The sequence below is a fragment of the Cottoperca gobio genome, chromosome 9 (genome assembly GCF_900634415.1).
Source record: "Cottoperca gobio chromosome 9, fCotGob3.1, whole genome shotgun sequence".
Taxonomy (NCBI): Eukaryota; Metazoa; Chordata; class Actinopteri; order Perciformes; family Bovichtidae; genus Cottoperca; species Cottoperca gobio.
Genome location: NC_041363.1, coordinates 17,689,370 through 17,710,452, shown reverse-complemented (window position 1 = coordinate 17,710,452; position 21,083 = coordinate 17,689,370). Strand labels below are relative to the sequence as shown.

General features: G+C 38.7%; 3 protein-coding genes and 1 long non-coding RNA gene across 10 annotated transcripts; 1 reads left to right on the top strand and 3 right to left on the bottom strand.

Moving 5' to 3' along the window:
• Positions 1 to 1,067: 1,067 nt before the first annotated feature.
• Positions 1,068 to 8,546, top strand: agpat9l (1-acylglycerol-3-phosphate O-acyltransferase 9, like). 4 transcript variants are annotated; one of them, XM_029439140.1, is made up of 15 exons: positions 1,072 to 1,125; positions 1,273 to 1,349; positions 1,478 to 1,677; positions 1,785 to 1,851; positions 3,123 to 3,268; positions 3,374 to 3,519; positions 4,039 to 4,113; positions 4,236 to 4,325; positions 4,406 to 4,499; positions 4,600 to 4,715; positions 5,070 to 5,125; positions 5,294 to 5,379; positions 5,493 to 5,621; positions 5,725 to 5,804; positions 6,733 to 8,546. In XM_029439140.1, exons 3-15 carry the CDS (start codon positions 1,534 to 1,536, stop codon positions 6,839 to 6,841), a joined length of 1,338 nt encoding a protein of 445 aa, XP_029295000.1. In that variant the 5' UTR covers positions 1,072 to 1,125; positions 1,273 to 1,349; positions 1,478 to 1,533; the 3' UTR covers positions 6,842 to 8,546. The 4 variants fall into 4 exon arrangements, with proteins under 4 accessions (XP_029294999.1, XP_029295000.1, XP_029295003.1 ...); XM_029439144.1 differs by having other exon boundaries at positions 1,108 to 1,125; positions 1,520 to 1,677; XM_029439139.1 differs by lacking the exon at positions 1,273 to 1,349 and having other exon boundaries at positions 1,068 to 1,125; positions 1,520 to 1,677.
• LOC115013136 (uncharacterized) lies at positions 8,058 to 9,346 on the bottom strand. Its single transcript, XR_003832766.1, has 3 exons — positions 9,076 to 9,346; positions 8,194 to 8,239; positions 8,058 to 8,107 (listed from the first exon to the last, which is right to left on the bottom strand). It is a non-coding gene; the product is annotated as an uncharacterized LOC115013136 (long non-coding RNA).
• A 1,341-nt stretch (positions 9,347 to 10,687) lies between these two features.
• On the bottom strand, positions 10,688 to 12,396 carry myl7 (myosin, light chain 7, regulatory). The gene is made up of 6 exons (XM_029439145.1): positions 12,301 to 12,396; positions 11,478 to 11,553; positions 11,235 to 11,339; positions 11,064 to 11,142; positions 10,908 to 10,956; positions 10,688 to 10,818 (listed from the first exon to the last, which is right to left on the bottom strand). Exons 1-6 carry the CDS (start codon positions 12,334 to 12,336, stop codon positions 10,714 to 10,716), a joined length of 450 nt encoding a protein of 149 aa, XP_029295005.1. The 5' UTR covers positions 12,337 to 12,396; the 3' UTR covers positions 10,688 to 10,713.
• Positions 12,397 to 13,305: 909 nt separating this feature from the next.
• gck (glucokinase (hexokinase 4)) lies at positions 13,306 to 20,312 on the bottom strand. Of its 4 annotated transcripts, XM_029439137.1 has the most exons (12): positions 19,923 to 20,312; positions 19,710 to 19,827; positions 19,434 to 19,603; positions 17,100 to 17,262; positions 16,808 to 16,977; positions 16,457 to 16,576; positions 16,220 to 16,315; positions 16,021 to 16,120; positions 15,732 to 15,915; positions 14,891 to 15,046; positions 14,162 to 14,395; positions 13,897 to 14,044 (listed from the first exon to the last, which is right to left on the bottom strand). In XM_029439137.1, the coding sequence occupies exons 3-12, from the start codon at positions 19,440 to 19,442 to the stop codon at positions 13,897 to 13,899; spliced, it is 1,380 nt and encodes a 459-aa protein (XP_029294997.1). In that variant the 5' UTR covers positions 19,443 to 19,603; positions 19,710 to 19,827; positions 19,923 to 20,312. The 4 variants fall into 4 exon arrangements, with proteins under 4 accessions (XP_029294995.1, XP_029294997.1, XP_029294996.1 ...); XM_029439136.1 differs by having other exon boundaries at positions 19,710 to 20,312; XM_029439135.1 differs by lacking the exons at positions 19,434 to 19,603; positions 19,710 to 19,827; positions 19,923 to 20,312 and adding an exon at positions 17,780 to 17,869 and having other exon boundaries at positions 13,306 to 14,044.
• Between the last annotated feature and the right edge of the window lie 771 nt (positions 20,313 to 21,083).

Here is a 21,083-nt window from a genome sequence, read left to right as displayed (position 1 = left end):
TAAAATTGCAGGCCTGGGCATTTTGCCTAATTGATCAACTATTAAGAATGGCTGAAGATATAACACTTAATTATTCACGATCAACTGCAACCGACTCACTAAATCAAAGTGATGACATGTTTTTAATAGGAGTATAGATTTTAGACATGAATTGCATCATCATATGGCATATATTCCTGTATGTTACTGTGGCAGGCAGACTATTTTGCCAAGTATCCAAGCCTTCTTATCATTCCCACAGACATTACTCTAACTGACCCCCTGATGTCCCCCGTTACAGTAATGTGCAACAGACTGTGAAACGTCTGAACCTGGAAAATAATCAGGACCTATTGTTAGTCTTAGGTGGGAGGGAGAAGCTTTTAAACAGAGAGATTGTCGCTAAATTCCTCATCAAGGTTTTCCTGTGTTGTGGTGAGTAACATGTCTGATTTAATTTTATTATAATAGTATCACTGTTTCCCAAAATACATCAGTTTCAGGTCAGCATCAGATGCTTTCAAATGACAAGAGAAACTGAAAAATACTTATAAGACTCAAATAAATGAGATGCATCAGTGGAACATTTCAGTACAGAAATATATATATAAATATATATATATATAAATACATAAAAATTCAAACTTACTACAAGTTCACATAATATGTTCCTGGACTTTTTCCAGAAAATTGCTTCCACGGACAACTCCAGAAAAAAACAAGTAATTGTATATTTTATAATAGTAATTTTGCCATTCTGCCATTTCCAAAGTCAAGAATGATCCAACTAGCTAAGATTAATTTTATTTTCTTGGATTTTCTTGTTATACACTTTGTCTTCATCAAGATCTCTGCTGTAAGAGAGACCTGAGTATAGCAGAAGAAAAAACACAACAAAACACATCCACGCACAAACAGCATCAGAAACAATCACAAAATAAAATGTGGACAAAAACAAACAAAGTATCTCCCCATCATGCGTGAATAATGAGCCACGTGTCTGCGCTTCCCTCACTGCCCACAGGAGGCGCTGCTGGACGCTGCTCTGTGAACTTTGTTCTAGTAGTAAATGGGCGTGCTCACACTCTCTTCACAGTCCTTTGAGTTATTCCTCAGGAAGGAAGGACATGGATTCAAGTCTGTCAGGTAAAATGAGCTGTAACTTGCGAATAACGCTGCTGGTAGTTTTAGAAAACCAACAGAAATAATGCAGTCTTGTATATAGTCTTGTAGTCTAATTATAGAGGAGTCCTGTCATAGTTTGGTTATTTATGGCTTTGTTTACATTGGCAGGAATACTGATCGTCAGTGTTTCTGTGCATTGTGTCAGCGTGTGAACTGTGGCGGATGTACTCCTCATTGAATTAACTGTGAGTGTCAACATTAGTTTATCATTGTAGTTGTTGTTGACCTTCATATGTTGACAGGTGATTGTGTCTTTCACAGGATTTATCTATTTTGTCTATCTAGTGAAAATATATATATTGTTTGCACACAGGACTGCATCCATCTGAGCCATAGTGCTACTCTTGTACCTCAGGGAATAAAGTGGAGATGGAGGATTTCTGGACATTTGCTCTTTGGGCGCTGAAGACTTGGCTGTACCTCATAATCTGCCTCATCATGATCCCAGCCATGTTTGGCTTCTCACTGGGCATCTCCGAGACCTACATGACCATCCTGGTGAAAACCTTAGAGGTACTGTTGTTTATATTGTTGTGTTCCTCGCAGATGTACATGCATTAAGCTATGCAGACATGTGTTATGTGGACACTGAATACCTCCTGTCTGTCTGTCCTATACAGTGGGCCACTCTGAACATACAGAAAGTATACGCAGAGGAAAGAACACTCACAGCATCTCCATCTAATGGTGAGTAGAAAACTACATGTATGAAACATTTTTCTAGAAAACTACTTGTGGTAAGGACACTCCTAAAGAAAAGTTGCCGTCATATCCTTTATTGTGAAAGATAGGAGTGTAGTGACATAAGTTGCAATGCTGGATTTCGTAAGATATTTTATTACAAGTCTGATCATGCATGCTGCAATGGTATTTCCCAGTTTTGAAAGAGTAATTGATTTACTTGTGCAGTTCAGATTGCTTTTTGTTTCTGCACACAGATGCATTTCTTAAGTAATGATAGCCCTCTGACCTTTAATTTAAGGTTGAAGTGCTTTTATTTTGGTCTACAGGACTGTCCTCTACACCAAGCAGTGTCTGTCTGGTACCGTGACTCTAACTCTCCCTTATTTCACAAGACGCAATTACTCAACTCATTATCAGTCACCAAGCTGCAGAGGGGGGTATCCCTCGCTTTAACACGTAAAACCGTTAGTAATGTCAGCAAAATGTGGCCTCTGCAAAGTCCTAAGTGTGTCAGTGTTCCATTTTTAACGTGGACGATGAATATAAGAAGTGAAACAGCTTCATAAGGCAGTCATTGTTCTGAAAGTTTGAATATTGAATACAGAGTTTGTTCCTCCAGCTTTTGGACTTTGCCTGCTGCATTATCACATAATATGGATTAGGTCACTTCCTTACTGTTCTGATACCTGTTAGGTGGATTGTGTTAGATTCCAGGCAGTGCAACCTTCATCGCTCAAGACTGCTCTCTGAACAGCTCAGTTATTATTATGTGTTTCAGGTCAAAAGGTGTACGTTTTAGGTGGATTGTTGACACATTTAGGGTGACTTTTCTAGCGAAGTCCTCCTGACTGTATCAGTGCCAGTATTTTGTGTTAACATTTTCAGATGAGTTGGCTGTTTTATGGCAAATGACACATGTTGTACTTTATGTGAAGCATAATTGCTGTTGACTTTTTGTTATTTCTCCTCTCTGAAGTGCAGGTCTCAGAATAGTTTTATGCTTTGATTTATTAGTTTGTATTAGTTGATTTAATAGTCTTTGGTATAATTCTTGCCAAGTACCAAATGCAATATCCTTCGATCCTATCCTTTCTTTCTGTCGACTGAAACCATTTCATCTTATGACACTATCAACACAATCTTAAAATATATGGCAAGGCTGCCTAATCTTCCAGATTGCTGTTAAAAGTGTGTGTGTGTGTGGTGTGTGTGTGTGTGTGTGTGTGTGTGTGTGTGTGTGTGTGTGTGTGTGTGTGTGTGTGTGTGTGTGTGAGGTCTCATCGAGAGGGAAGATGGCTCTATGGAGAAAGAGTTGGAGGAACTCCGACGCAGTCGCCCTAAATCACTGGGCAGTGATTTTACACTTAGTGACTGTGTCTATTTCACCCGGCGAGGAATCGAGAGCATTGTAGAGGATGAGGTACATTCTAACTTTATTAGCAAGAACACCATTTGTTACATAAATGGTAATGAGTGGCTTTGTTATGCTAGTCTGATTTTTCATGTAGTTCCATTTTAAATGTAGGTGACCCAGCGGTTCACTTCAGAGGAGCTGGTGTCGTGGAACTTACTGACTCGCACCAACAACGATTTCCAGTACATCAGTCTGAAGGTGACACTGGTCTACGGCATCGGCATCTTTATGAGATACTGCATCCTCGCCCCACTCAGGTACACAAATACCGAATAGAGTCTGCTTACCGCACAATTAAGATGTAGTGATACAAATGCAATGTTGCCCTCCAGGCAGAAATAATGTCAGAGGTTGAGTCAAACATTTGTAAGCTTACTATGATTTATTTATTATCCTATTGAATGTCATGGAAATACAAACGCATACAAATGGAAATTTTTTAAATCTTGTTTTGTGTTTAAAGATTGACCAGTTTCTTCTTTACAAATGAGTTTTTCCATTTACTAGATTTAATATGTATTTATTGGATGCCTATAGAGTTTAATATCATGAATTGAATCTTTGGTACTTTCACACCAGCCTTATCTCTAACAACCTGCTCTCAGACCATGCTTATTATATTCTTTGTGAAATTCTTTATTTGAGTTAGTAAGTTAAGTTAGTTTTCACTTCGTCGTAGACCTTTTTAGTTTTTGTCAGACTATTCAGTATTTTATATCGCGAGTTTAAATTCATTTTTTCATCTGTAAATTTGAGGAATAAATGTGTTTCCCCAGGATAACTCTGGCCTGCATTGGCCTCTCCTGGTTGGTCATAGGAACATCGGCAGTTGGATTACTTCCAAATTGGAGGTGAGCACAAACTATAACCACACCAATAATAATCATATTCCATAACCAACTTTATTTTCTCATAGAGGTGTGTGTGTGTGTGTGTGTGTGTGTGTGTGTGTGTGTGTGTGTGTGTGTTTCAGCATAAAGTTCTGGCTCAGTGAATGGGTCCATGTGATGTGCTACAGGATCTGTGCTCGAGGACTCTCTGCCACCATCCGATATCACAACAAGTAAGTGAGCCTTGTAACTTTCTAACTGTCGGATCAGGAATATCATCTGATACTGACTTCATGTCTTCACCTCCTAACAGGGAAAATAAACCAAAGAAAGGAGGAATCTGTGTTGCCAATCACACCTCTCCCATTGACATTGTGATTCTCTGCAATGATGGGTGTTATGCTATGGTACAAAAACCTTTTTTTATTTTGACATTTCTATACTGATGGGTAATTTGTCATGCTAAATCATGATGGTGTGCCATAAATGTCCAAATCTGTTAATCAGGTGGGTCAGATACATGGAGGTTTGATGGGAGTCATCCAGAGAGCCATGGTGAGGTCGTGTCCTCATGTCTGGTTTGAGAGAGCAGAGATGAAAGATCGCCACCTAGTGACCAAAAGGTCAGCTTTCTAATCCTTCACTCCAGCACATCTTTCCAGGCTTGTCACTGCATGTCTTATTCGCCTGTATTTTCTCTCTGTTGGCTGCTTCTGCATCAATAGAGCTTGGCATTTTCCTGGCAGTACAAATGGAGTTTCTGTATCTCTTCCAAGACCAGATATGTTTTGGAAAGTTGCTACTGAACAGTGACTCATACAGTTTGGATTGCTGTATCTCATAATATCACACCCAGACACTCCTCCCAGATGTTTGATGTATTGTCCCAAATGTGAAAAAGCTCTTCAAAGGTCCGATATGTAGATATTTGTATAGTCAGGAAAAGGTTTCCATTACCTTCTTTGTGTTGCGGCCAGGTTGAAGGATCATGTGAATGACAAGACAAAGCTTCCCATATTGATATTTCCAGAGGGTAAGTGTGACCATGTAGAGAGATAGTTACTTTATCCACAGCAGTTCTATGTCTGTCTTTGTATGTCTGCCCACTCAGCGGTGACAAATGAGCAGCTATTTCATGTGGGTTTGGACAAAGCTCACACAACTCTGTCCCCTTTAATCTCCCGATGTCTGGTCTCCACAGGAACATGTGTCAACAACACATCTGTCATGATGTTTAAAAAGGGAAGTTTTGAAATCGGATCAACGATATATCCAGTGGCCATTAAGGTACTTGTCTCCAAATCAAGTCCCATCCCTCATTCGGATGTTTTATCGCTCACATATTTCAAATCTCCTCACTGCACATTTATGGATTTTATTTAATTTTTTACTTTTCTTAGTATGACCCAAATGTTGGAGATGCTTTCTGGAACAGTTCCAAGTATAGCATGGTCAGTTATCTGCTGAGGATGATGACCAGCTGGGCCCTCGTCTGTAATGTCTGGTACCTGCCAGCCATGCACCAACAGGTGTGTATAACGTGCACGTGAGCATGCGCGTGCATAAAGCCACGTGTACAGTCCGCACGTGCTAACCCCCCACTCTACTTTGTTGTTCATTCAAAAATGGCAGGAGGAAGAAGATGCTGTCCAGTTTGCCAAAAGAGTCAAGTCGGCCATCGCTCTCCGGGGAGGGCTGGTAGATCTACAGTGGTGAGATTCATCTCTTACTTTCTTCAGTTGACTGATTTTTCTTTATTCTGGAGTATTTTTCTTCTCTTTTTGACTTGTTCCATAAGGACTTTTCTATCAGAGTCCTTGAAGTTAATTCCAGGTCAGGGCTTAGTCTGTGACTAAGAAAAGTGCTTTAACTTTAACTTAGCTGGTGGGTGAACATCTTTCATTAACTTAAAGGGAGAGTCACCCCAGAATCCAAAACGCATATGTTTCCTCTTACCTGTAGTGCTATTCATCAATCTTAATTGTTTTGCTGTGAGTTCCCTCGAATATAATGGAACTAGATGGCACTCGGCTTGTGGTGCTGATCCAAAAGACTGGATCTCTGCTGTGTCTATATAAATAAATCATGACCCGGTTACTCAAATGAATCCAGAGACTTTGTTGTGAGCAGTTTCATGTAGGAACTATGTTTTCTACGAAACTACATCCACCAATCGTATCACAGCGCACAAGGAAGCGTGCATTTACTCATGGTAAATGATGCAGTAGAAAGGAAAAGGTTCCAACATGAAAGTGCTCACAACAAGGTCTGTGGATTACCTTGAGTAACCGGGTCATGATTTATGTAAAGAGACATTGCTGTCGAGTTTTATTTGGCACTTTGAGCACCACAAGCCGAGTGCTGTCTAGTTCCATTATCTCCAACAGTCGGCAACTCACACCAAAACAATCAAGATTGATAAATAGTCCCTAATTCACCTAATGGATGTTTGAAAGGTTTTCAAAAATAATTATTAAAATGTTTTAATCCACAGAGTAACATGTGTTAATGTCAAACATGAAAAATAGTCCCCCTTTTTTTTTAGCTTAACTGTAATAGTTATTGATATCGAACAGATGTGGTTAAATAATTAGCATCACTCTGTTTGCCCTGTCGCCACCTGGCTGCCTCTGTCTGCAGGGATGGAGGCCTGAAGAGAGCGAAGGTGAAGGATTTGTTCAAAGAGGAGCAGCAGAAGCAGTACAGCAGCATGGTGCTGGGAGACGACAGCAGCAGCCACAGTGACTGACTTCCCCGACAGTACGCTGAATAAGTCCCTTCCCCGTGGAGAACAGACACTGGAATCAGGCCTCTCTCTTCAGGCCTCTCTCTCCAGTCTCCTCTCCTCTCTCCTCTCTCTGTCTCTCTCTCTGTCTCCTCTCCTCTCCTCTCCTCTCTCTCTCTCTCTCTCTGTCTCTGTCTCTGTCTCCTCTCCTCTCCTCTCTCTGTCTCTCTCTCTCCTCTCTCTGTCTTTCTCTTTTTCTCTCTCTCTCCTCTCTCTCCTCTCTCCTCTCTCCTCTCTCCTCTCTCCTCTCTCTCGTATGTTCCTATTAGCTGGATCTGATCATGCCAAGTGAACTTTCAAACACACTGTGAAACCTCAGGAACAGCTAACAGGAGAGTCTCTCAGTGATTCACAAAGTGCAATATTGAACTTTATGAGAAGCAGACTGTGGCTCTGGAAAAGGGAAAGCTCTCTGTCTCTTACTGCTGCTGAAGAAACCGGAGCTTCCGTTGTGATTGAATGTTAATGCTGAGAAAATGCTCTGAATGAAATGTGTGATTCCAGACAAGCCACTGATCAGAAAAAACTGGATTCATGAACGTCTCAGTCAGTCGACTCATTCATGTCCCGTTCTGTGATTGTGCAATGAACAAAAAGAACCTGTAGGTATATTGTAGTTTTTCTGTTTTGTATCATAACATGACCTATTATTTAATACAACAGATGCAGAGAGATAAATACTAAGATATTGGTTTTATGTATTTACATCTTGCAGTGTTGTACTGCAACATAATTAACACTGATAAGCACCTACACCTATGTATAACATAGTTTTTACACAGTCTTCCATTATTGAAGTTAACACTGATAGACATGATACACCGATAGTTTTGGTTATACAAAAAGGAAACTTCTTGTGCTGTGTTTTTTTCCACAGTACTGTAAAGGCAAAGCATGGACACAAGGGTTTGGCACTTAAATAATGCATGATGATGGATGAGTGTGAAAGATAGCTCATTAAATGTCCACATGAGATGCGACAGTCTTAAAGGAGAACACACAGCTGAGACTTTTTGGATCTCTCTCCACTGGGTAATTTTCCTGAAGCGTGAACCTCCTCTCTGCTGTCACTTTTCTGCAGGTTCTCCTCTTTGGGTCCTTAAAGCAAAAAAAAAAAAATGTATTCACTCACTGCAGTTTTGTGAATGTTGACATTCAATCTGTTGACGTAGCGTTCTCACCATCATTCTTCTCACCATCATTCTCGTTATCACTCAGATCTGTGTTGTCCTGTGTAAAAACAAACCAGCACCACGTTGTGTCTCACAGCCTTTACAACAAGCAGTAACGAGCCTCTATGTGATGACAGCACTCACCTGACACAAGTTACTTTTGTTATTCTTCTCTTTGAGTTCCTGATATCTGCAAATATCAAGGATGAAAAAAGGTTTACATGTGATTGCCAAGAAACTCAGCTGAAACTAATTTATTTACAGCCAGTGTGTCTTTGAAATGTGACTTCCTGCCTGTTCCTTTTAGTGAACAAGCCAAGAGAAACAAATGGTACAGGGAAATATTTATGAGCCTGATTAGTGCCTCACATCTGTGTCTCCCTCTGCACAGTTCAAATGACAAACAGGTTGCTGTTGATTCAGGCCAGCAGTGTTTAAATTAAGCTGCTTTTATCTCTTAGCAATAAAACAGCCAATAAAGATGCTCTGTGGCAAATCTTCTGTGTTTGTTTGTTTTTTCAATGAATACGATGGTTTCTACAATCAGAGCCGACGATCTGTTGTCACACTGTCTTGTGTTTACTGTAGACTATGATTTAAAATGTAGCTATCTTATTAGTTATGTTAGTTTTCATCACTTATGCGAAGCCATTATTTAATTAGCTGCTGGAAACTGTCTCCATGATAACTACTGCAGATGGACTAACCAAATTGCAGGTGACTACAAAATAATTTTCTATTTCATGGCACACTTTTGAATCTAAGCACATACATTAATTTTAACAGTTATTACAGATTTACATTTTGTTTTTAGTGCCTTTGTTGCTTTTTATGAGTAAAGGAAACATGATATTCACTTTCTTTACATGTTGTATTTCCTGTATTGAAATCCCAATAATGTGCTTTGAATATAAAGAACACAATGATCTGTTCTGTGTATTGAAGAGTCACAGCAATAGTGTTACTTATCCTTGTTACATTTGAAACCTGTTGCTTGTCAGTACACATGTGCAGTATTCTACCAACCTTTGCAGATAGGAGTCACAGTTCCTGTTGGCAGGTTTGGTCTTCTTCTTCAGTCCGTCTGCTGTCCATGTCGTGCTCGCACCTACTCCCACATCCACCCTGCCTGCAGCTCCAGAGGCAATAGGCATCTCTGCCAGTAGAACTACAGATTTCGGAGAATCCAAATTAACCCCACAATCATTTGGATGCAACCTTAATGTTGCAAATGTGCTGAAAGTGGAGCTTGCCTTGCAGGATTTCACACACACCAAGTCCTTTTGTTGTTGACTGGCTGTTTGTTGTGTGAGCAGGAAAATGTGGCTGTGGAGTTTATGGAGGTGTTTGTTGTTGTATCCATGGCAACGGTGTATTCAAAGAATGGAACAGCACTGAGGCCTCAGTGATGGAAGCACTGACATCTTTACTTTATCTTATCTTAATATATCTTAATATCTTATCTTAATCCTTATCTTACTTTATCTTATCTTACTTTACTTTATCTTACTTTACTTTATCTTATCTTATCTTATCTTATCTTATCTTAATCCTTATCTTATCTTACCTTATCTTACTTTATCTTACTTTACCTTATCTTATCTTACTTTACCTTATCTTATCTTACTTTACCTTATCTTATCTTACTTTACCTTATCTTATCTTACTTTACCTTATCTTACTTTACTTTACTTTATCTTATCTTACCTTACTTTATCTTATCTTACCTTACCTTATCTTACCTTACTTTATCTTATCTTACCTTACCTTATCTTACCTTACTTTATCTTATCTTACTTTACCTTACTTTACCTTATCGTATCTTACTTTATCTTACTTTATCTTACTTTACCTTATCTTATCTTACTTTACCTTATCTTATCTTACTCTACTTTACTTATTTTACTTTACTTTACTCTATTTTACTTTAATTTACGTAATTTACTGTATTTACTGTATTTAACATATTTAGAAATAGTCCTATATGTCTTTACAAGCAGCCTGTAGAAAATCACAAAACCTTTTAACAACCAAGAAAAGCAGTGTTTGTCATAGTGAGCATGCATTCTCATTCTTGAATTGATCTGAAAGGGTTTCATCGTGGTTGTGGTTATTATTTCAGAACACAAAGGAACAAAACGCTAAAACTAAAATATTTGAATCCCCTAAATGAGGTATTATACCCTCTAATTCTCTCCTGTCTTTTTGCTATTTACCTTTACTTTTAATGTAATTATGTACAATGTGTGGATACGATTCTGACTAAAGTTACATATTTACCTAATGAGTTGTGTAGAACTTTATTTATTTCATTTTAAATAATCACCAACGGGACTTTTTCTGAGTGTGATGTTCAAATTCTTCTTTTAAGATCACAGCAATGGTAAAGAGTGTTTAGTGTTAATCCAATATATAATACAGTGTTGCTCAAAACAATGAGCGTTTGTAATCAACTAAAAAAAGCTTGTGAGGAACACTTTATTCTCTATGGCATATAAACAAATGAGACATTTCAAACTGCAGCGTTTATAATCGTTAAACAGTTGAGGTTAAATGAATCAGATATTCCAACATTATTCCATCAATCACTGATGTTTCTGAATGATAACCAGCCAGTGTACAAATAGCATTCTGCATGTTCACACGACCTGTATGACCTCGTCGTTAAGATTCTTCCTTCTCATCTCCATGCGTGATAATGTAGCAGAGTGACTTGTAGTCGATGTTGCCAGTTGGGTCAATGGGAGCGAGAGCGAAGGCCTGATCCACCTTAGAGTTTATGACAATCTGCTCAGTGAAAATGATTATCTTCAAGAATAGTTTCTGAGTCTGTCACTATAAAAATAGAAAACACAAACCTCCTCTGCTGTGAATTTATCAGCCTGGTTCATCAGTAATCGTTTAAACCTGGATAAACAAGACACATGTCAACAGAGAGGATGAGTGAGACACTGTAATGTTACAGCTAATATGGAAGATATGAAATAGTGAAAGCTAATTAATATGTATCTTACTCATCCTTATTAACAAAGCCCGTCCCGTTGGGGTCAAAAAGCTTGAACGCAGCCAGTATGGTGTCTTCAGGATCGGTGCCTTGAGAAAAACAAAATCACCGTTGAGCATCTTCTAAAAGTTCATCAAAGAAAATGTAAAGATTAGTTTGAACATCCGTGAAAATTTCTCACCGTTGAGTTTCTCCCCAAAAAGAGTCAGGAACACGGTGAAGTTGATGGGACCCTTTCCCTCATTCAACATCTCTTCCAGCTCTTCATCGTTGACATTAAGCTTCCCTAGTACAAACACACGCACACACAGTAAATACATTTAAACAAATATATTAAATGCAATAAGAAAAGCTGGTTACATCAGTAGAACATATTTTACTTTTATAGATTAAAAAGTTAAAGAGTTAAAGGTAAAGAAGATACCCAGCTGTCCATAGGTCTCCTTCAGGTCCTGCTTTTTGATAACACCATCTCTGTCTTGGTCAATGCAGCCAAAAGCCTGCAGGATAAAACGCAAAGATTATAAGGATGAAGAATTAAAATAAAATGTGAAATAGGAACATGTTTGAAACTGTTGTTCTGATATAGATATTTCACCTGCTCAGTTCACAACTATTATTTCTTCCTTAACCAAATGTAGAACGTTGAATTGCATGTAAGGCTTTTCTTTTTTCTCAATGAAAGTGTCAAAAGAGGTCAATTTAGACATACAACGCATTATTAGTGAATAGTAAATACAAAATTTGCTCTCTACAATAAGTGCCTCAGAATTGTATTTGGTGCATCTCCAAGGGAACTTCTACATTATTCATTATTGTTATTAAATAAATAAATACATTTAATAGATAAATGATCTTTTATGGGGCTTCTTGTACAACAGGGTCATTATCGCAGCTGATGCTTTTTTTCTAAATATTCATAAATTACCTTAAAAATGTGAAACATTTATTCTATTTTCATTGTCTTTGGTTGAAATCAACACAATTTAAGTTGTGTTAAAATGAATAACTGCTTTGGAGAATGAAGCTAGAATTTCAAAATGCTTTAACATTTTTAATCAAATCAAATAATTTGCATTGTGCATATACTTTTCATCCATACAGTTGTTTTATTTATAAAATGGCTCTAATTAGTCCAATAGAGATTTAGTTAACTAAAGTTCAATTGCTTGACTATTTCACGGGTTCCTACAGAAAGAAGTTCTGAAGGGAGCTGTGTGAAGGCAGGACAAGATGCAGAACTGTACCTCTTTGAACTCCTGTATCTGGGACTGCTCAAACATGGAGAAGACATTGGAGCAAGACTTCTGTCCTCCCCTCTGTCTCTTATTGGAGGCCTTCTTACTTGCCTGAAAATATTAACACAAACTCATTCAATGTACTCACTGATAAGCATACAAAACTAACTGCAATACACAATAACGAAACGTGTTCTCAAATACACAATAACGTAAATACGATGCAATAATAGGATTCCTAAATTATTTTTAAATCATCACTGACTGAAATTATTGAAAGACTGATTGACTTACCATGTCTGAATGATCGTATGTGGACTCCCAGCCGAGTCGTGATGCTGGGGTGGGTTTTATGTACAGCCCATCTTATCTTCTACCCTCCTATAATAGCCTGTGGTGGGCAGCACAGCCCCTTACATGGCCGTGGCTCTCTGTGTGTCCCTGAATGTGCCTGATAAGAGGTGAAGCAGCCAGGATTCCTCTGAGCTGGAAAATAAGAGATATGAAGAGCAGAGAGGAGACAGGGGAAAGTGACCTCTGACGTCTCTCTAACAAATAAAGTTACTCCTAAGAGGTCAAATCAAGCTGCGTATTTGACTTTAATGTATGTTTTATGTGCGCTATTCTCAGGACTTCAGTAACAACTTTGTGCGATGTGACACAGCAGACTTCTTACACTTATAATGATTTCCTGTTTTTCCAGCAGATGATAAACTCAGGGGTCACCCAGGCAGGGACTCAGGGCAGTGTATGGACTATTATATATATATTTTTTATTCATACCTCTCTGATTGAACTGTTTAAATGAACATGAAAGGACAGTGATTACAAATCAGCTTAAAATATAGCAGTTGGTGTATTATCTGAAATAAGTGAAATTAGTAGGGATAACACTTAAAATGCAGTTTCCTGTTCCATTAGTAGACATATAGGTGAAAATAAGTCAGCTGTGGCATTGAATATAATATTTGGCAATAAATAAAACAAATGAAACATTTAAAATATAATTGTTTAGTTTAATTAAGCAATTTTATTTACAGTTAACCTTATTCACATCCAAAGCACATTTCATCATGCACATATGAAAAACTACAACCTAATGGCTAACACACAGAGTTGTAAAATTGAAATATACAATACCAAAGAAATATTTAATTGCTCACAAACAGAAATAACTGCACAGCAAAGCAATGGATTTGATTTAGTCATGTTTTGCAGCAGCATTTACAAAAGGATTCCTTGTGTTGTACATGAACAAGTTTGCAGGGGTGTTATATTAGCCTATATCATCAGCAATACATCAGCCATTTTTTAAAATGGGCCAGTTTGTACCCAAACACTTTCAACAGGCAGTGATACACAGGTTCAGAAACGTTGAATTTGCTACAAGTTGGTCTAATGCTACCAAATACAGTATAATACAAGTTGCTTTCTTGTCTGTACATCTTCCAGCTGTGAGAGTCCAGTTTGCTGACACACATCCCTCAGAGCCTGAAAAAAGCTGCCAACGGTGGATGACATGTCATCAATGTTCTCAGATCAGAGTTCAGGCTTGCTGTGCTTCACTGCTGTGCTGCCGGGAGACAGCTCAGTGCACAGCTCTCTTTACTGTGTCAGCATGCATGCAGCCATCTTACAGGCCACTGCTGAGATAAGGGCGGCTCCACGGCCGCTGCCCTCCTCCGACTGGATGAAGGTGATGTCACAGTGAGGCGTGAGGTCACTGACAATTTGGTGGAACCTGTCACGGAAACTGAGATGAAGAAACACGTTTAGTGTAAAAGAAAAAGTTCAATCTTTATCTATAGCCCCTTCTTTTTCACGCAAAGTACTTCAATATATTCAAAAGTCTAAGACATGCATTCCTCACCAGGGGTGCATTTTATAGACAGAACCGTCAACCCCCACTGTGATCTTCAGGGCTTCCTGGCTGCGTCGCTCCCGCATCCGGTTGATCACAGCAGCGAGCCCTGCGCCGCACATATGAGAAGAGCGAGTGGAAACACTCTCACAGACCAGACGCACAATGTCACAGTCCAGCTCTGACGGCAGAACACCCAGCGAGGACAGGATGTTGTAGATTTGTTTTCTGTCCCCAGTGTCACTGAAAAAAAAAGCAAAAGGCAAATTAGCAATTCCACTATGTTCATAATACATGACATTACAGGTCATTTAGCAGATGCTCTCTTATCTTATCTTATTAAGTACAGGGACAGTCTCCCTGGAGCAACTCAGGGTTAAGTGCCTTGCTCAGGGGCACAATGGTGGCAGTCCTGATATTGAACTCACAACCATCTGTATATATATATATATATATATATATATATATATATATATATATATATATATATATTATAGTAATACCACATGTTTACATTGTCCTTGTATTCAACATTCAAATATTTCATTTGAAATAAAATAAATAAATAAAAATGAGCTTTTCCCCTCTGTGCTTATACAAATGCAATGATTGTCTACATGGATAAATAATCATCTTGTCATCTTTTGTCAGATTTTTTAATAGGCAACGTATATATTTTCTTAAATGTTGTCTTAAGTCGGAGGAACTGCAGCCTGGTTAGGATTTGTTGATGCTCACCTCTCCATCTGTGAGACATAGCGCGTCTCAAAGCTGCCACGTGTCTTCAGCAGCTCTGAGGCTTCACCATTGAACAGCAGGTCTTCATTCACCAGCTTAATCAGAACAAGCCTGACCAGCTCACCCATATACTTCCCGCTGATCAGCTTCTCATATCTACAGGAGGCAAGAACAAAAGAAGAGAGAGAGAACTTTAAATAAATATTGATAGGAGGGTGGGAACTCAGGAGAGGATGTTGAAATGGTGGAAGAAACAGGAAGGTAATGCACGTCACAAAACACACATGAGCAAACAACTTTCTCTACTTTCAAAGAAGTAGAGCGGATGAAGATGACAGCGTCAACGCTTAAGAGGCTCAATGTGGCTGGGCTCAGCAGTTGTCTGTGTTAAGGGGCTGCCAGTGCAAAAGGTAAACAGCCATTAGGCCGACAGGCACTATGGCAAGCAGCGGAGAGGGGTCATTAATCTGACACCCCCACACGCTGACTGACCACTGACGTATGAGGGCTCTGGCCATTTACAAACATCCTCAGGAAAAACAGCTGGTAGCTTAGCAACTACACAGAGAGCTCATGTGAGAGTTAGGTGAGTATTGGCATAGAAGGGTGATTAATTTGGAAAAACAATAAGAGAATGAGGGAGGGAGTGTGTGGCACACTTTAAATTACAGTCTGAATCGCTCCCTCCGAGCACCTTTAATGACATATTACTCTAAGCACAAACACTTGAGTGTATGTGCATACAGCAGATGAAGTTGGTAGACGTATAGAGTTGGGTCAAACAAGTGACGAGCTTCCCTATGTGTGAATTTAACTGAAGGTTTGAACTGAATGCACTCACAGCTGCTGTCCAGGGTTAATCGAGGTCTCGTCCACCACTCTGTCGTACTCCAGTCTGAACTCCTCCAGCTCCCCGTTGTTTCCGAACGCCCCCCACTCTGTGTTTACACACATCCGGCCCTCCTCCCCTTCGACCAGCTCCACAGTCCTCATCTCCTCCATGTAACACGCATTACAACCAGTGCCTGGTAAAAAAGAAACAAATACAAACACAGATTAGATGTGCTTGAGTCTGCATGTCAAGGCTGCAAATCAGTAGCATATACATAATTGTGTGTGTTAGTATTTACCAACAATCATCCCAACTTCGCAGCTGCGATCCTCGTAATAGCAGGATATCATGGTGGCTACCGTGTCGTTCACCATGGCAACCACATCCATCTCAAAGTCCTAAATGACAACATCAAATCTCAATACATTTAGAGTCATGCAGCGGTATACGGGTGTTACAAATGAGACTTGTAATCATCCTAATATGCAGTAACTCACCCCTCGTCTCTTGATAGCGTCTCTGAGTAAACCCACAACGTTGTTCCCTTCTGCCCCGGAAGCCTTGAAGCCTTTGGTCCAGTTAAGAAGGATACCCTGTGGAAAGAAAAAACTTTAAATGTATAAACCTTATTATACAAACACAGCTTTTTATAAAGCTGGTAAATAAAGTGAATCAAAGACTTTTGACCGATCTTGGGATTGTTTAAAGGTCCAATGTACAGCATAACATCCTACCTTGTCAATGTCCTCATGCCGTACAGGAAAGGAGAAGGTAAAACCCAGAGGAAGCTTCTTGTGCTTGATATGATGTTTGTCCAAAAAGTCTGACATACACTCTGCTATGTAGTCAAATAGCTGCAGAGAGAGAGAAAGAGAGGATTTGAGATGTGGAGAAACGGCCCTATATTTAGTGCTAAATTCATTCTGAGAGGTTTAAAGTCTACAGCTACAACAGTGTTTACAGAAAACCAGACCCTTAATCCTTTCGGCACTCTTAGATTTTGAATAGTCACAATAAGCAACTACAAATAACTGGTGAAGAAAAATCAACACGTATAAATACTGAAAAATAATTGCTATGCTAACCATTTCAGCAGTGCCTGTCATGGCATCTTCAGGAATGGAGTACATCTGGTTCTTGGTCTCCACCTTCCAGCTCATCTCCTCATCTTCACCCACCTTCACAAGCATCACACGGAAGTTCGTCCCCCCCAGGTCCAGAGCCAGGAAATCTCCCACCTCTGTTAAAATACACACTACATCTGAACGTGCACGTACTGGCTTTACCTGCGCAGGTGATAATCATTAGATTACATCTTGTGTGACTGTACCCAAAAAAAAAAAGTGATCATATTATGATAGAAGAATGAGTATTTACCTGATCCCTCAGGGGTGGAGCAGACATACGTTGGAAGCATCTTGACACTGGCCTCTTCATGCGTCTCTAAACGCAGTCCTCTGTCCATCTCACGCTGCATCCTCTTCATGACTTCTTTTAGCTCTTCCTTCTTCAGCCTGAACTCTGACAGGATCTGCTCTACCTGCAATGAGGGAAGAGAAGAGCAGGTCAGGGGCTGCAGAAGGACCAATTATATACTATATATATATATAAATACTAATATATGCAGTCAAACTACGCTTGTAAACTAGATCGTTCCCTAATTTTTAAAAGATAAGTGAGGATAAAAAGGAGGAAAACCAGAAGCAGTAACAGCAAAAAATCAGAGCACAGCCAGATGAGATGCTACAGAAAGAAAGACATCACTACTTTACAATACAACTCAATGAAATGATGTGCAGAGGACTCTGCTTCAGAGTTCCTACATACAACCATATGTTTTAGTAAAGTACAGGACAAAGTAACATCTCAACATCTAATACAATCAAACTTCTCACCCAGAATTTCTTCTGAAACAACATGCCGCATTCTGTGTGTAAAGACTATTGGTCACTTACGCAACAGTCACATGGGATAAAAGCGTGACTCCGTAGCAATACTAAAGTTACAAATGACTTAAAGCTCTACAAAGCCTCATCAGACAGAAAAGTGAATCTTACCATGAGGATTTTATCAACCACAGAGCTGTAGCTACAAGGCATCTTCACCATCTGGTCGAGATGAGAGCTGACACACCGCATCTTCACGGATTTAACTAAATGAGCCTCTGTGTGTGTTTCTAGGTGTGTGGTGAGTGTGTGTCCACCCTGTGTGTGTGCAGAGTCAGTGAAGCGTGAGCAGCACTGAATGAGAACCTCAGCTGTTTTTATGCTCAGGTGAAGTGGGCCGACCACACCAGACGCAAATGCCAACAACCCCTTCCCAAACTCACCCCATCTGGCCATCGGGAATCGAAAACACACACACACGCACACGCACACACACACACACACACACACACACACACACACACACACACACACACACACAGGTTGGTCTGTTCTCAAAGAACAAACACCCCCCCCAAAAAAACAAAAATCTACGTGACCTACTTTCTACAAAGTTAGATGGAGGGTTCAGTTTTATTACAGGCATCTGGATATATATATATATATATATATATATATATATATATATATATATATATATATATATATATATATATATCCTATATTTCATTTATGACTTTTTTTTCTAGGTGAAGCTCTATTATTGTATTTCTTTGTTGATAAAAAAAAGCTGATCTTAGTAGCTAAGAGAGATTCTGACTTGTTTATTGCGTGCCCTACTTACTGTAATCACAATAAATTCCATTCTGAACTATATCATTTATGAATCTATGTTATCACGATGACACTTTAAATAGTTTTACACTTCTTGATAATTAAACCTAAACCTAAAATGTTCTTGATCTTGTGATACATGTTTTCAGTACTCTTCCTTATGCTGCTTGTCTGCAATTCAGTTCAATTGCTGTTATTTTAGCCAGGACACCTGCTCAGGTTTTCCTTGTTTTTAGTTTGTATGAACAAAAATAACACACAATCATAATCTCATAGTAATCACTGGGATTTCTCAGTGTGAATTGAAAAAGGCGTTACTACTAGGGTGCATAGACTCTCTCAGATGGTATTTTAACCTTGCAAAAAGGAGATAAAAGTATTCTTTGCTTTCATGTGGCAAGGTGTAACCTGTGACCCAGAGCTAACCCAACCGACTGAGGTTTTACAGCCCACCAACATTACAAATAGAATATATTTTAACATGAACCCTATGAACCTGTAAAATTAGCAACAGTTAGGGATGAATGACCTCTAAAACTAACAATAGTATGCCACAAGTGAAGGCCTTGTATGTTTACCTGACCGGAGCTCATAGCTTTTTCTTTTTTTAGCTTTGACCTCTGGCTGTGACACTGACCCCACCAGTACCCTGAAAGTAGGAGAGAAGTGACACTGACCCGCACATATCTAGTCACTTAATTATTTAATGGGTAGGCCTACAAATTAACTTAAATGATTGGCTACTATTTACATAGTTACTTACAGACATTTAGATAGATAGATAGATAGATAGATAGATAGATAGATAGATAGATAGATAGATAGATAGATAGATAGATAGATAGATAGATAGATAGATAGATAGATAGATGTGTATATAGATAGATAGATAGATAGATAGATAGATAGATAGATAGATAGATAGATAGATAGATAGATAGATAGATAGATAGATAGATAGACCTTTAGATCTAAACCTTTATTTCTGTACCTTATCCATCGTATCACGATGAGGATTAAATCCTAAATGCCCCGCAGACCATCAGAGCTCTGCAGTGGAAATTCCCTCGTTCTTCACAGGAGTGTTGGAGATTCCCACGTGTCTGCTGTTATGGTGTTTAAACTCGGCGTTCAAGCATTAAGTACAAAGAAAATGTTATCCTGTAATGGGAAACGTTATTATATTCCCTGCACGTCTCATCTACATAATGTTAAGCAGCAAGTATCAAACACGTTTATATATCTGCATTATATTGTTAAGGCCTACCTGGTGGACAGTGAAATTAAATCTTTAGAAAAGCAGGGCCGAAGAGTTATCAACAGCCTATCGACGTTTGTTTTCTTGCAGATTTTTCAAGTGTAAAAATAAGGATTCGTCTTCATTCCTACAAAATCCGTGCATTTGTTTTCATTATTAGATATCGTCTGGAAAAAAAACTACGGTTTGATCCTAATTTCTGTAGATATATTATGTAAAAACCTTTGGAGGTGTCTTCATTCTTGCTAACAGGTCCAGTTAAAATCGGGATCGGCGCACTGGATGTGCCATCAGCTCCAACAGTCAGTTAAAAAAGAAAAATTGAATAAAACATCGGATCCAAATTTTCATTCCAGGGATTTACATTCAATTTTAGAGATGAAAAATATTAAGCAAGCCTCCAGTTAGCTGGCCTTCTTACTAACCCTATTTCATCAATATCTTAACGCAGACTAAATGTGTTCGGGGAAAGAAAAAAGGCATTTCTTGCCCTGGAGCAGCAGTCCTGTCAACAGATGCACCAAGGCTTAGCGGTTTCCATGCCAAAACGATTTCAATGTGTTGCCTTGGAAATGAATTACAGGCACACTTCTGCCATGGAAAACACTTACCACTGAGTTAAGTAGCCAGGAGGAAATTGTTTAATGGAGCAAGATTACCAGAGAAAACATCAATTGAGGGTGCCATGTTTTTGGTAGTCAAAAAACTAGACCCAGAAGGCCACCAAGTTGTTTATAATATAATATAATATAGGCCTACTTTTTTTTTTTATTCTCCGCACGTGAACATTTGTTTTTTTCCTTCAAAGACATACACACATAACAAATGTATTATTATAAATGTATCATGCCTTAGAATACATGAGATCAGAACAATAATGAAAGTGGGACAAACGGTTAGGGTGAATGTGCTAAAATAATAATAGATATTAATCAATACATATCTTAAAAAGACATCACAGAAAAACAGCAGCAATCACTAATGTCTAATAAAGTAATTTGCTTAGTAAAATGACAGAGGACGAAAGAAAAACTGAAAAACTGGAATTAAATCTTTAGACTCGGTATCATTATTATCGACAAATAGGCCGATCTAAAATTATACAAAATCACGTTAGAGAAGAGTCAAACTTTTTCAATTACATTTTGAAAAATGTATTTAGGCCTAATCATCTTCGTCGTCGTCATCAAATCCATGTCAATATCCTCAATTTATACGTCCATTATTTCCAAGATCCTAATTTTATTGTTTGGTTTCATACCAACTCCTGCTCAGTAGAAAATAATCGTATTATCCCTGAATAAGAAAATTAAATTATTTTACAAATAACATATAGAACCAAGACTATTATCCACTAATAAACACAAAGAAAAAGAGACTATA

What these genes read in the sequence shown, in the direction of transcription:
- agpat9l (XM_029439139.1), top strand. An exon ending in ATGATGGGTGTTATGCTATG is followed by an intron (nt 4,500 to 4,599) that starts GTACAAAAACCT and finishes TCTGTTAATCAG; the next exon opens with GTGGGTCAGATACATGGAGG. An exon ending in GGGCTGGTAGATCTACAGTG is followed by an intron (nt 5,805 to 6,732) that starts GTGAGATTCATC and finishes CTCTGTCTGCAG; the next exon opens with GGATGGAGGCCTGAAGAGAG.
- myl7 (XM_029439145.1), bottom strand. Translation starts at nt 12,336, where the DNA reads ATGTTTGAGCAGTCCCAGATACAGGAGTTCAAAGAG. An exon ending in AGATACAGGAGTTCAAAGAG is followed by an intron (nt 11,554 to 12,300) that starts GTACAGTTCTGC and finishes TTTATCCTGCAG; the next exon opens with GCTTTTGGCTGCATTGACCA. An exon ending in GGCTTTGTTAATAAGGATGA is followed by an intron (nt 10,957 to 11,063) that starts GTAAGATACATA and finishes TTGTTTATCCAG; the next exon opens with GTTTAAACGATTACTGATGA.
- gck (XM_029439135.1), bottom strand. Translation starts at nt 17,860, where the DNA reads ATGCGGTGTGTCAGCTCTCATCTCGACCAGATGGTGAAGATGCCTTGT. An exon ending in CGAAGTTGGGATGATTGTTG is followed by an intron (nt 15,916 to 16,020) that starts GTAAATACTAAC and finishes CTTTTTTACCAG; the next exon opens with GCACTGGTTGTAATGCGTGT. An exon ending in ATTAACCCTGGACAGCAGCT is followed by an intron (nt 15,047 to 15,731) that starts GTGAGTGCATTC and finishes TGCCTCCTGTAG; the next exon opens with ATATGAGAAGCTGATCAGCG.